This window comes from Rhynchophorus ferrugineus, unplaced genomic scaffold (genome assembly GCF_030347505.1).
Source record: "Rhynchophorus ferrugineus isolate W39M unplaced genomic scaffold, kcgeb_rfMv2 rfM7, whole genome shotgun sequence".
Taxonomy (NCBI): domain Eukaryota; kingdom Metazoa; phylum Arthropoda; class Insecta; order Coleoptera; family Curculionidae; genus Rhynchophorus; species Rhynchophorus ferrugineus.
In genome coordinates, this window is record NW_027472586.1 from 26,225,686 (window position 1) to 26,241,233 (window position 15,548).

At 32.0% G+C, this 15,548-nt stretch overlaps 1 protein-coding gene across 1 annotated transcript; it reads right to left on the reverse strand.

The window, feature by feature from the left end:
* Positions 1-8,025: 8,025 nt before the first annotated feature.
* Positions 8,026-11,474, reverse strand: LOC143200372 (uncharacterized). The gene is made up of 3 exons (XM_076410848.1): positions 11,103-11,474; positions 8,346-8,591; positions 8,026-8,275 (listed from the first exon to the last, which is right to left on the reverse strand). Exons 1-3 carry the CDS (start codon positions 11,410-11,412, stop codon positions 8,052-8,054), a joined length of 780 nt encoding a protein of 259 aa, XP_076266963.1. The 5' UTR covers positions 11,413-11,474; the 3' UTR covers positions 8,026-8,051.
* Positions 11,475-15,548: the final 4,074 nt, after the last annotated feature.

Sequence of the window (15,548 nt, forward strand, 5' to 3'; positions counted from 1 at the left end):
CTGCGGGCCAGATCTGCAGAATACGGTGGATGAGGAAGCAATTCGAAGCTAATTTGATGGATTTTTGCCACAGCTCTCACTGACTTGTGACATGGTATATTGTCTTGGTGAAGCAGCACTTTCTTTTTCTTCAAATGCGGCCGTTATTCTGTGATTTTATTCCTCAAGCGGTCCAATAACGCTATGTAATAGTCGCTGTTGATAGTCCTTCGTTTTTCAAGGTAGTCAATGAATATTATTCCATGCGCATGCCAAAATACAGACGCCATAAACTTGCCAGCCGACTGTTGCGCTTTCCCATGCTTTGGAGCATGTTCATCTTATGCAGTCCACTCGGATGATTGTCGAGTGGACTTCGGAGTGAAATGATGAAGCCAGGTTTTATCCATTATCACATATGGACGCAAGCACTCGGGTTTATTATGCTTGATCATCTTCAAATACTGCTTTGAATCGACTCGTCGTTGTTTTTGGTCAAAAGTGAGCTCGCGCGGCATCCATTTTGCACATAGCTTTCTCATTCCCAAATATTTTTGAATGATATGATGTACACGATCAGTTGATGTCTTTAGAATGTCTGCCATTTCATTCAATTTCAATTTACGGTCATTCAAAATCATTTTGTGGATTTTTTTAATGTTTTCATCGGTAACAACCCCTTTTGAGCGTCTACTTCGTTCACCGTTTTCGGTGTTCATTTCACCACGTCTAAACTTAGTATACCGATACTTGATGGTTGATTTTCCTAGAGAAAACCGGAAGCTCGGCATCAAGCCTTTTGTAAACACGCGAAATTCGTTTTTAGCAATTTTTTCTCAATAATAAAGTTTTTTCACTCAAAATGCTATAATTTACAAACTAATGGTCCGACAGCTGTCAAATTTATATACGCATCTCTTGAGAGTTAGGGCTAACAAAAAAAAAATGGATTTAATTCAGGTAGCGCCATCTATATGTCAGGCCGGGGACTTTTCAATTGACCTGTTATTATACCATAACACAAAATGACTAAACTTTTTTTCTCTCACTTTGATCTCCCTAGCATGATTCGTTTTACCCTTTCAAAAACGAAATTGTAAAACTTTTATATATTTTGAACTTTAAAACTATTAAATAACTAGAAAATATTGATATTCCAATATATAATATACCCAACAGGGAAATGCATGAAGATGCATATTATTTTTCAGATATATGTTATTTTCGAATATTCTCCACTGGGAACATTTCTGATAAAATTTTTCATTTCGAACGTATTACAAAAAGTCCATTTTATTTTTAGTATCAAATAAATTTGCTGTTCTTACAGAGATATAAATAGAAATAATATAGCTACTAATATGAGTTTTCAGGGCTAGGAATTGGCTAATAAAATAAAATTTAATATATCCTCTTCAAAGTAGGCCTATTACGAAGTGGTAAATACTCCAAAATAATACTATCCATTAATTTATCCAATAAATAAATTCCTGATGTTAATTTGTGATTATCTACTGCGAATAGGTGCTAAAAAAGGGTAATTAGAATTGTGGAAGTAGAAATATATCGGCCAATTCCGCATCATTATCATGAGAAAAATTCTATCACAGTGTTGATGATTTATTTATTGATGAATTTTATTTATAATAGATGTTTGAATGTATTCTGACTATGGTTTCACTTTATAATGTATCAGTTGCGAAAACTGGTGTCATTATTCTCCATGTCCGAAGGCATTTCACCGGAATCATCATAAAATTATTTAATATAAGAATACACTTCTACGTTCGTGCTGTCGTCAGATCGAATAGCGACGGACTGATGCGTCTGATACCTTACAGGGGCTTGGATTTAGGTGACGGGGTAATATTAAAATTTAACCACACCAGGAGTGGTCGGGACTTGGTCCTACTATATCGATTGTTGGTTTATTATAGTTTTAGTGAGGGTACTGGTGTAACATTTCGAGATATTAACAAGGATAATGTCGTTTAGGATTTTCAATTGAACGCATTGTATGATGGACAAAGCAAAGGTAAATAAAGTACGTCAATTAACTAGGTTTTTCAATAGATTTTGTAGTTTGATGAATAACGAATCAAGTATTAACATCTAGTACTACTCAATAGAATGTTCGTGACCTATTCAATAATTATTACAATTTCAACAATCATTCTTATTTTGCTCCTGTTCAATTTGTGCATTCCACCTGTGAAGACATAGTCCCTGCTCTGTATATATATATATATATATATATATATATATATATCAAATATTTTTTCTCAAGAATCAGTAATCCGGAGAAATTCTAATTTTTTTAGATACTTTGAGTGAAAATTACTAATAAAATTATTTTATGACTCAAAAAATTATAATGCTAACATTTTTAACAGATTTTGGGACATCGCTTTAAAATATATGTAATGGACTCACACGATTTCAGATATTGTTTTAACTACAAATTGTTCTACACTAATCTAATTCGCATCTAATTTTTTTAGTGAATAACCCACTGTTTTTTTAGTAATATAAAAAATTTATATTTATATTTTAAAAAGAGTTAAAAAGAAAAAAAGTGTTAAAAGGAAAAACATAATTAAATTTATCACGATTGTGATTTAAAAAACCACTGAATGATTAAGATACGTATATTATTATGTGTACGTATTTAGATTGGCCCTTATTTAATTATATTATGGGCGTAGTATTAGTATATTGACTGACTAATATTTTAAAGTATTAAATATATTATATAGTATACAATAGAAGTTAGTTAAATATTGTAGAGTAAAGCCTTCTAAAGATATTTAAATTTGTTCAATACTCGCCATGTAAAGCTAAAGATATATACAACCAAAATCAAGAGGATAATGAAATAATAAGACACCAATCTTTTAACAGGTCGACAAAACAGACAATATAAATAAAGAACAACAAATAAACAATTTAATATATAAATATATTGTTGTTTATAGATAAAATCCAAAAAAAAATTAAAGCCGATTTCTCTGAGGAAGTCAAATAATTTACGCAGATTTTATTATAAGATAATACTCCTTCTAAATCAGATATTTTATATTGATTTTGAGTCGTATATAATTATCAAGTTGATCAGTTATCAGTATCATTTAATTAAAACGTGGGATACGGAAACAATGACGACATAAACATCAGACAAACTCTCAGAGCAATTATGAGGAAAGAAAGAGTGACGTGAACACAAACTAAGAACTTTGGAACAGAGCAAAATTACTTCTTCTAGCTTTTCTCATTTTCATATTTGTTTAGTTTCCATCAATTTAATACGATCTATTAGATTTCTGTCTTTTTATTTTCTTATGCTCTAAGCAAACTATGAGTCTTTCCCTATTAAAATTCTGATAACCTGTTTTATCCAAAAGTATATGGCTTTGTTATTATTTTTAATATTTTATCAGGAACATCATTAAGTAATGTATAACTAAAACGTTTTAAATTTACATTTTTTAAAGACATTTAATAAAAAATATGTTATATAATTTATCGACGTGGCAATATCGCGGGGTTAAATAAAACAGGTAGCTCTAAGACCTACTGACAGCATAATAAAATAATTTTCTGGGGAATGAGATATTGCCTTGCCTCGTTTGTAAGTATAGAGTCAAGTTGGAATTTCTCAACTCCTGGTAATACACCCCACGATACTATTGAAGGTAGTGATGATGAGTACTCTAAATGATTTCACGAACATACTAGGGAAAGATGTATATTCCTGAATCCAGGAGCTCCAATGGATCCAAAAAAAATTAAACTATCTTGGTTAACTAGTCTTAAGCCAATACATTTATTCGAATAATTACACAATTTTTATTTGCTTAATGCAATGAGGGGGTTCAAGGTGGTTATTAAATTTGTAATTAACACTGAACTTTGATTAACCCTCTCTTAAAAGATTTGCTTTCGATAGCTAGTATTTCAGTGGTTGTTGAACTATTAGATAATACATCCAAGAATAAAAATATATCGCCGTTTGCATAGCTTCTTTCGTAATTTCGAATATTAAAAAATAAATATTTATATAAATAAATATATATTTAAATTATATATAAATATAAACATAATCCAGTGAGTTTGCGATTTTTAACATTATCAACCATTTTTTAAAGGCAGCCGAATACTTCTTTGGAGTAAAACAGAGCATTTCTTTGCTAACTCTGCTTCCGGGTACACAGCACTTTCTGGATCGAGAATTCACTTTACTTGTTGTACTACCGACGTATACATACTAGTGAACTAATAACTAAGTGAGCCAATCCGATTCCGTCGCGGCTCTTAGCATAGCGATTAAGGCAAGTAATAAGTTAACAGCGTTATCTAGATGTTGGACCTCGTGAAACATTTGCCCGAAATTTCCTATAAACTAAAATCTCTATTTATTAATGAATAGGTCGTTTAAATTGATCCTTCGCATTTTCACCGACAGATATGACGGATTGAAATACATGCAAGCCCCTAAAACATAAGAATATCTTATATCACTTATTCATAAACAAATTCCGACTTCTGATAAATTTAACCCCCTTAAATAATAACGCTATTTAAATAACTCTATTTAAATTTGAAATAAATTCAATCACTCTAAGCAATCGTAATTTTTTAAATAAATCCCTAAAATAAAACCGCATAATATCAAATTATAATGTTGGAAGCAAAAAAGTGCAAGGAGTTTTTTGTAAATTTTATTCTTCTGTACCTTGCCGGAAAATTATCTTTCGGTCTAAGCGCGTTAAAGTAGGAACGCTCTTCCGGAAAGGGAAATTTATTAAATTTTACACTTCACAGTTTCCTTCTTATACACCAGACGCTATTTTATCTTATTTTTCCGGAAAAACGACTTATATTAAGTTAAATTACCGCTACGTCTTTTAAAGCGAAAGAATTTAGACAGGGTTTTTTGTTTCCCCGCCTTTTCGAGTAATAACTATCGCATTAGTTATTAACGACGGTACTTTAAGTAACTAGCACTATAATGCAGATAAATATGACTTTATTATTTAATTTTCCTCCATTATACTCAATTTTGGGAAATTTATTTTATGTCATTGTTTCTATTTACTTTCAGAATTTATTCGTGAAAATTACATGAAAATAAAAATGAATTAATAATAAACAATAAATTATTAAGCTAGAAAACCCTACCAAAAATGCACTTCTCACTGCAGAAACATAATATTAAGGTATATACAATTACATTAACACTATACTACTTTAGGGTAAAAGATGTGGCTCGATGAATGGAGGTCAAACGAAATGAAACAGTGGTGTTTACATTATGTGACCGTTATTTACTGGCTATATAAAAAAATGTGAAAAATACAAATGATAAACACGATGGCAGCGGTGTTACCTGGAGACGAGGCTTGGGCAGTCGATGGTGGTACGTCTAAACCAAACGCTAGGCGAGTACTGAATGAATCGTAATACCCTTCAATAACATCCCAGATAAACGTCTCGGGGTTGCCGCCAGCTATTCGTTATCGGGTTCTAGTTGGCGCTGCTGGCACCCCGCCCGTGTTCAACATCTGGGATTATATTTCTGGGTATCTTGCAGACCGCCAGTCCACGATGCAAAATTCGACATGCCTCAAGGTCGATACACTACCAACACAAAAGGATTAGACCTCTTCTCATATTGTCCAGTCACCGGTCTGTCTTAATATTGACATGGTGAGTCTTTGTTGATGACTCTAGACAAGTTTTTTTAAGTCCTGATAATTAATGCCCAGCTCCTATATTCCTCTTTACATATACTTTACGGTAATTCGCAAGGAACGCAATTTCCTTGCTTTTACGAGTTCACGTTGTATGTACTTTCGAAGCTTCGTCAAGCCTCTCTTGACTTTGGCATTAATCGTGACCATGTAACGTACTCATATTCCTCATCATTCGTGTTTTTCTGTCATTAGATGCTTTTAAAACGTTTCTTCTTGCAGTCTTCGTGCTTTGACATATTTGACACAAAATGGTCTGATGATCATAAGTTTTTTATGAACATTTCAACATAAAATTTTTATAAACTAAAAATGACATAACACAAAAATTGATAAAATATTCTAGTTTGTTCGGTATCTTACTCTCAATACGGAGACCATTATGTTAAACATAGAAACCATATTGAAATTATATGGAGATAAATAAATTCGAGGATACATTGCTCCACAACATTTCCGGACTTGGCGCAGGCGCATATTGGCTCCATTTAATTTTAAAACAGCGAATAATCAGAGTTTGGCGCATGCGTATATATAGCTTTATTTACTTATTTTTTATCGCGATTAGATTTAATGTCGAATATATAAAGCAGGTAAATAAGTTCAGGAAGTAAATAAAAATGTTAAAATTTTGGAAATAACACATTTTGTTTTAAAAAGTATTGAATAAAACGAAATAATAAAAATATAATTAATATATGTCCAGCTAATCTATTTTTATAAAATCATCATGTTACACATCATCATTATTTTTTATAAATAAAAATACCCATATATGATAAATAATTTGATTTAATGTTGAAGCTATATACAAGGAGAGAAATAATTATTGAAAATTTTTTGACATAACACTGTCTATTTTTATAAAAACACCATATTTAAATAAATTTACATATTTGAATAATTAACAAGAACTCTAAAAACCATATAAATAAACATTTCCATAAAAAAGACTAAAATCGTTTGGATCAAACACAGCCAATATAGTTAAAACCAAATGAAAAAGCCACCACTATATATGAAAATAGCAGTAAAATTTTTTTGGAGGTATTTAGCTCCAAATATTATCGCTACTATTCTTGTATCACAAACCCCATTAATGAACTGTCTACCTCGAACTTTCGATTAACATATTGTACATTTACTAGCCTAAAACGAATGGATGATCGTAGTGTAAAGCTGAAAGACATCTCAGTCAAAACATTATTATATTCACAAAACAATAATTTATTTACCTATACTCTTATATAATAATGCATTGTATTTTGGGTGTCGTTGATAGTTTTATATTTTGTTTATTTGATTCAGGTCTACATTTGCTAGAAAATTTAATTATTTTAAAGTATCATTGTACACTGTTCTTATTTCTTAGCTTAGTTCTTTTTCTTTGATTCTCTGAATTTCACATTCTTCAACTTTTACTCTCAACAAATTCTGGCTACATCTACAGTTATAAAATAAAATTTAAATCGTTACTCAAATATATTATGTTTAAAATAAATGTTTAATTATTACCAGTTACTACAGTTTTTGCTACTATTCTTGATGGATAAACCTCATTAATGACTTGACTACTTCCAACAAAACAAGAATCATTTTCTTCTCTGTTCTTGTTTTCATTACATTTTGGCATATGTTGATACCTATTACAGGTTGAAAATGATGTGTTGTAAATTTGGCAGCTAACAGTCCTACTATTAATAAAATTGATGCTGTTTGGATTTTATAACATTATAAAATTTAATCTTACATTTTGCGCCTTTGTTCTTCCATATTTTAAAACCAATATATGTTAGACCACCAAGATTAACACAACCATTTTATTTATTATTACTCTAGCATTATTAGTGTTATACAAAATCTAAATATTATAGATTTTGCTGTTGTTTTGACCTGATCGACCGTACCTATCGACTCGAAAAGAATGTACCTATTATTCTATGCGGGATGCGCATGCGCCCAATCCGGAGATGTTGTGGAGAAATATATCCTATAAATTCGAGTGTTTTCTGGTATAAAATAGAAACCCTATGCTATCTAAATAAAATTAGAAACAAGAGAACTTTAATGTAACTGTATGTCATGTATTGGATTCCAAAATTATAGCGACACAGAAAGATCATTTGTGTTGACCTTAATGTGCCATTAAGAAATATATATAATCATCTAACATGATCAAAATGTTAAGCAAGATATAACGTGGCATTCTGAACATTCCAGAAATAATCAAGTTATATTTTTCTTTGAATATTGAATTCTTTGGTACTGAATGGATCAGGAAATAATTAAACAAATATGTTTTTAACAGCTTTACTTTCTCTTTTATGAATATCTCTTAATGGGGATTTTACTTCCACTTGATGCCAAATTGGTTGCTTTATTGTCATTTCTTCGTTCAAAGTGTTGTGCTCTTCTTCTGTATGAAGGTATATGATTATATGAAAACTCTGCCAAGTACCCGGAATTAGAACCGAGTTGAGCCATATTTGAGGGTCCTCGTGTGAAATCCTTATATGGAGACTGGTGGTAAATATTAATATTGGCATCTAGAATGACATAGATATCAATTCGTAAGAAAAATAATGTTTTAATCTTTTAATAATCTCCTTAACATACCTGAACTTTCTGTTTGTGTGTAGGAACCAACATTTTGTTGCATCAGTTTTACCGATTCTTTACTTTGGTCCTTCTTGTTTTTTAAATAATAAATTACCGATGATATTAAAAGAGCTGTATTGGCCACTGAAAGTGCTTTCACTGAAATCAGCTTTATGAATCCTAGTATAAGTGCTGATATTAAGGCTGTTTTAAATCCAAGTACTATTGGTATAAGATATTTAACACCATCTGTTTTTCTGCGTGCTGGAACAGCAATAAATTATAATTTGGTAAATTTGACATATCACAAATCAAATAATGTTTAATATTGTGATAAATAATTTAACTAAATGGAATTTTTATAATATTGATAAAAGTTTTTTGGAAATTTTCACAAAAAAACGAAAACGTACGTTATAATAAGTTTTCTTCTAAACTCATTATAAAGTACATTTTCGTTTTAGATTATTTGTTACTAATTTTTTTGGAAGAATAAGAAATGATGTGTAAACTGTTTAAATGTTGGAGAATCGAAGAAAACATGTAAACAAGTCCGCTTAGAACACCTCGAAGGCATATAAAAATGTTTGCCACTTGGCACAGTATGCCTTATCAAAAGAAAAGGAAATAATTTTTTTTACTTTTTTCATTTTCTTAAATTTGAAGCTTTTCGTATATAACTGAGTTGACAATATCAATTATATACTTCCTTTTACTAAATTTTAATTTTACTTGTGTTATTTAATAAGGATGATAATCATTAAATTAGTATTTTGAATTGATAATTTCTGTTTTATTTAATACATTTTATACGATCTTAATTATTTATATTTTCTCAATGGCCCGTCTATTAAGAAATTAAAATTCAATTTCAAAATCATCTGCTCTTCACCTCTTTAGAATTAACAAGTGTCCACCACATCATTTCCTCATTTGGGGTCGTAATAATCCGTAAAACCATCTGTAAATCTCTTGGACCTCAAAATGAACTACTATCTCTCGTGGACAGAACATATTAAAAACCTTTCATCAAGGACAGCTAGTGATCTACTGGGAGATGTTATTAGGATGATATTTAACAGCTTGATACCTTGATTTAAATGAATAAAAATCTATAATCAGTATCAAACTCTTACAGGTGGCAGCTGGTTTCTATATAGTTCATCATCCTCCACCTACTTGTTATTTGAGAAATAATACAGCGCGTCAAAAACAATGCACTGGGAGCCCTTAAATTTAGCTCTGTAGTTCAAAACTCACGTTTAGCAGGTTTACTGAATCAATTAAACTCCGAAAGATGAGAATTTATTTAGGTACAAAATACTATAACTATCTTAAAATTTTAGTAGCTTCTTTAATAGCTGAATAATATTAATTATGTTTTTCCCTTTTAATTCTTTGTGCATTTTTACGATATAAAAAATAATAATTTACATAAAAATAACATACAAATATTGATTTTAATTTATCAATAAAATTTTAATACTTTGTGTATATTTAATATATGCAAAATAATAATTTATCTCAAAATAAAGTATAAATATTGATTATTGCTTTTAATAGAAAACAGATATGACAGACTGGCAGAAGTAGTTGGATCTTACTAGTAGACCTATTTCGCTGCTCAAAAATTATTTAATAAACTGATATTGAAATGTATTAAATCATTTGTAGAAATACCGGATTTCCGGTTTGGATTTCGGAATTACCATTCGACAATCGACCAATTGCACAGAGTAACAGTAGTTGTTGAAAATGCGTTCAAAGAATATAATTTTTGCCCTGCAATATTCCTGAATGTCTCTCACATGAAGGGACATTCTCAACACGTACACCTATTTCTGCTGCACTTCCACCGGGTAGTGTGTCTTGGGACCACTCCTATGTCTGCTATACTGCTGATATCCCAACAACACAAGAAAGAATACTTGAAACATTTGCTGACAGCACAGTTATAATGGCAATATATATATATATATATATATATATATATATATATATATATATATATATATATATATATATATATATATATATATATATATATATATATATATATATAGCTCCAAATCTGTTCATACTAATTTTGTATTGAGGCGAAATGACAAGAAATTATTTATATCACTTGACGGATGCCCAATTCCTCAAGCAAAATCAGCTAAATATCTAGGAATATATCTCGATGTTAAGTTAAATTGGAAACATATTGTTAGACAAAAAGCAGAGCAGATTAGACTCAAAGTCAAGCAACTGTACTAATTAAACGGAAGATACTCTCAACTGCAAATCTGAAGAAATCTGAAGAGATTGGTTTATCAGTTAATCGTAAAGCCTATGTTACCTCTGGAGTGAAAATATGGGGTTGCACTAAAACATCAAACCAACTAGTAAACCAACATACCCAAAACAAAGTACAAATTGTAGGAAAAACAAGATCAGAACTAGTGCGAATTCATTTCTTGGGTTTCAAAGCAAGGGGAGGAGCTTTCAAGATATGTTAAAAATTTTTAGCATTTGGATTTTTTGAGATATAAAATAATTTCATTGGTAATGAACAATTCGTGAAAAAAATATTTCATATACATGAAACAAGGATTAACTCTTCATAAATGGAATCCATAAATAATTGAACAGGACTAAAATAGAAATAATTGTTAAAATAATAAATATTGAATGGAACATTGTATTGATTAACGCTGATTGTAAATAGTTGTTGTTATTCATCGAACAACAAAACCAATTGAAAAACTTAGTAGACTGACTTATTTTATTTACCTTTGCTCTGTCCATCATCCAGTGTTTTCAAATAAAAGTCCAAAATGACATTATCCTTGTTAATATCTCGAAATGTTACACCGGCACGCTCACTAAAACTATAATCAACCAACAATCGATCCAGTAGAGCCAAATCTCGACCACTCCTGCTGTAATTAATTTTTAATATAACCCCATCTCCTAAATCCAAGCCACTGTACGGTATAAGACGCATCAGTCCCTCGCTATTCGAATTAACGACATTAAAAACGTAGAAAAACATTCCTATATTAAACAATTTTGACGATGCCGGTAAAATGCCGTCGGACATGGAGAATACTGTTTTTGTAAACGTAATTGAAAAGCCGAACTAAACAGGTGGTTAGAGCGTAGACAACACCTTTATATTTGTTTCCAGATGGTAGCCAACCCTAAAATGATTGCGTGATTAACGACATATCGTGCGTGATGGAAACATGCAATAGTTAATTGCTACCTGTTTGTGAATTTACTAACTATATTAAATTATTTTGTTAATAGAGTAGATCCAATCTGCATGGCCTGTATTTTACGAACTATAAAATGATGCTTCCGAAGATGCCGATGATCCTCGAAAAGACATAAAGAATATAGCCACTAAAGTATTAATTTTGGATGTTTTTGATATTTAGGAATTTATTATTGGTTATAAGGTATATTCATCTAGAAAGGAATATCATTTTTTCACATTTCTAAAGCCCGAACTTTTAAAAATAGGTTTTTAGGGAGATTTTTCATAATTTAAATTATATTTGGAGATATATTTGTTCCATTGATTTATCACCAAAAAAACGAAATTTTGAACGTGTTCTTTTTTCTAAACTATTTTTTTTGAGACGGTTGGCTTAATATTTCAAATTCTACTAGATTAATAGTAAATAATAATTATGCACCTTCTGAAGATGAAAATGTACAGTTTAAACTTGTTGTACAGTTTCATAATTTTAACTTTTAGATATTATATGGATCGGTGATTGGAGGTAAGATGAAATAAAACGGTGATGGTTTACATGATGTGATCGTTATTTATTGGCTAATAAAATATCGACAATACAGTAGAAAAGATATAAAACGGAGCGGGACTTTATCTGAACGCGAGGCTTGGGCAGTCAAGGCACGTTTAAATTAAACGCTGGTCAGTGTCTGAATGAACTAAAGTACCCTTTAATAATATCCCAGATAAACGTCTCGGGATTGCCAGATCTTCGTTATCGTTTAGTGGACGTCGCTTCTGCCACCCTGTACTTGTTCAATATCTGGGATAATATTTCCTGGGTATATTGTAGGCTACCATTTTAAGATGAAAAATATTATATGCCTCAAGGCCTCTACAATGCTCCCCTGTCAGAATTTTGCATATCTTTGTAAACAAAAAATACAAAAAAAGTATGGAAATAAAATTAATCAAGAATTGGTTGAACAAACGGCTGAATAAACGAAATATACTGACGTGTGAGTTTTTCGAACAGAACTCCCGCAACTAACGCTGTGGGATAGGATGTTTTGATGACGTGATTATTTTGTTGACGATTATTTTTTTCGATGAAAACATGCTGACCATTGTGGTACCGCGGCGAAGACATGACTAGTCTACGGTGACTGCTATGAGTACCTAGGTTCTGGGGCTGCTCTGTGACAAATCCGTAGTCACATATGTTACGGTATTACTGCGGAAACTGCTTAAAGCCTTTCATATCAAGACGTCTGCCAATAAGGCGGTTACTGAGAGCGAAGAAAGACATTCTGATTTAAACATGGCACCGAAAGATATGTCTAGGAGAAATGCTGATGATTAGATGGTGGAAATAGTGACAGTGATGATAAAAGCTCCAAGATTTCACTTGAATGTTAAAAAAAGAAAATTTGGAAGAGAAATATGGATTATATGGAATAATGGATGAAATGAAATGAAATTTATGAAAGCTCCAGCACTAAAACTAAATTTAATGAGGAACTACTTTATGTAATATTGTAAATATTGAAATAAAAATTATTTGGAAAAAATGTATGGAACGAACCTCCATTCACGAGACCAAACCCCATTTTGCGAAAATCTTCGGGATGTCACCTCATTAGACATTTCGGTTCGGTTAGACAGAATCGGTGAATGAAAAGAAACAATTATGGTTAAATTATGTGACCGTTATTTATTGAAAAATAGAAATATCAAAAATACAGTAAATAATAGATAAAATTGAGCGGCGCTGTTGTTGCCTGAATACGAGGCTTCGGCAGTCGATGGTGGCACGTCTGAACTAAACGCCGGCCAGTGTCTGAATGAACCAAAATACTCTTTAATATTATCACAGATAAACGTCTCGGGATTGAACGATCTTCGTTATAATTTAATGCATGTCGCTGCTGGTACCCTGCATAGGTTCAGGATCTGGGCCGCTATTCTAAGATGTAAAATTCGACATGCCTCAAGGCGGCTACAACCTAATAACTGTGTAGAGATATCTCTGCATTTTGATGATCAAAATGGTTGTCTCTCATTCTTTATTGATTTTGTTTATTTTATTGATTAACGCCCAAACAACCATGGGACTTTCTAGATGTATTCAAAGTTGTTAGAAATGGATGTATTGATTGAGTTAAAAACCTTGTTTGTGACCAAAATAATGTAGTGGTATTTTTTTAAATTATATATATATATATATATATATATATATATATATATATATATTAGTCCTGCTAAAATGTGGATGATCGAATCCGACCATCTACATGCGCGGGAACATTCTTAACTTTGGTGATCCTTTGTAATAGTGGCATTTCAAATTATGTGCTATTTTTTTGTTGATATTTTGTGATAGTGACACTTTACTGCTAAGTGCGGGAGAACTTTTCTCACTTTGATTTATTAAAATTTATGATGCGGAGAAGACGACTTGACTTAGGTCGTCCCAGTTGATCAAGTGTGCGAAGGGCTACCTCACGTGCTAACCGCACTGATAATCACAGAGAGACAGATGAAGAAAAGAGTCGTGTTGCTATGTCAGAATTGCATTCTTTAGAGAGTAACAATGAAGTAGATAGGCTTAGAATGCAACGAGTTCGTGCACATCAAACACAACAACAACGAGCACGACATAATTAAATAGAGCGATTCCGCAGACAGAGTACTCCTGTGATCCTGGAACAAACTCCATTCCACTATGATGCGGCAATAGATTATTGTGCCGACAAATGGGTATCAATTGCGGATATGACAATAATTTGTAAATATTACAAGGCGTTAAAATACAGTGGTGAATCTACCAGAACCTTTACACTCCTTAGTTTCTGGTATTGGAAATTATTCTAAGCACTTCTTGGCCAACATTCAGAAATATAATAGCTGTTTCCACATGACATCGTTTGACGCTACACATATTATACGGGACAATTTCATGCCCATTTTCCCACATTTGACCCAAAATTGCATGCAGTAGTTACCAAACACATGATACATGGACCTTGCGGAGTTTTCGACTATAATTCACCCTCTATGGTTGACGGCAAGTACTCCAAGCGATGCCCAAGAGCCCTCATTGCTGAAACCATAACGGGAAATGACGGATACCCATTGTATCGTCCGCGATCAGTTGCGGAAAATGAGCGATCGGTAGTTGTGAAGGTAAGAGGACAAAATGTTGATGTAGACAAACGGTGGATCGGGCAATACTCGCCAATATTTTCCAAAGCTTTTGAGACTCACATCAATGTAGAATATTGTAACCCTGTGAACTTGATAAAGTACATATGGAAATATGTTAAGAAAGGTAGTGATATGGCCATCTTCGCTGTAACCAATGCAAATGACGAAATATCACAGTATCAGATGGGCCGCTATGTAAGTAGCAACGAAGCAATTTGACGTCCATTTAGAAAATGGTAAAAGAGTAAAAAACTCGAATATTCAAGATTGTCGAGTATCTCAATACGACCATTCAGAATTTTTTTCCGGGACAGTAGATTTCCTTCAAATCAGTCGACACCGTTATGAACCAGGACGACGTAGTCAACTATACCATGGAGTTTTTAAATTCACTGGAATTGTCTGGATTACCACCTCACAATTTGCAGTTAAAAGTAGAATCAGTTGTCATCATGCAGCGTAACATAAATCAACCTCGACTTTGCAATGGAACAAGACTGGCTATGAAAAAGATGATGAATAACGTCATTGAGGCAACAAGCATAAAGAGAAAATATAAAGGAGAGGATGTCTTGATCTCGCGTATACCGATGTTTGCAACGGATTTACCATTCGATTTTAAACGTTTACAATTTTCAGTACATCATGGCCTTTTGAGATGACCATAAATAATTCTCAAGGCCAGTCGATGGAAGTTTGCGGAATCAACTTGGAGTTTCCCTGTTTCGCGCATGGACAATTAAACATCGCGTGTTCGCGCGCCGGAAAATCGTCATATTTGTTTGTTT

What these genes read in the sequence shown, in the direction of transcription:
- LOC143200372 (XM_076410848.1), bottom strand. Translation starts at nt 11,412, where the DNA reads ATGTCCGACGGCATTTTACCGGCATCGTCAAAATTGTTTAATATAGGA. An exon ending in GGATGATGGACAGAGCAAAG is followed by an intron (nt 8,592 to 11,102) that starts GTAAATAAAATA and finishes TTGCTGTTCCAG; the next exon opens with CACGCAGAAAAACAGATGGT. An exon ending in CACACAAACAGAAAGTTCAG is followed by an intron (nt 8,276 to 8,345) that starts GTATGTTAAGGA and finishes ATGTCATTCTAG; the next exon opens with ATGCCAATATTAATATTTAC.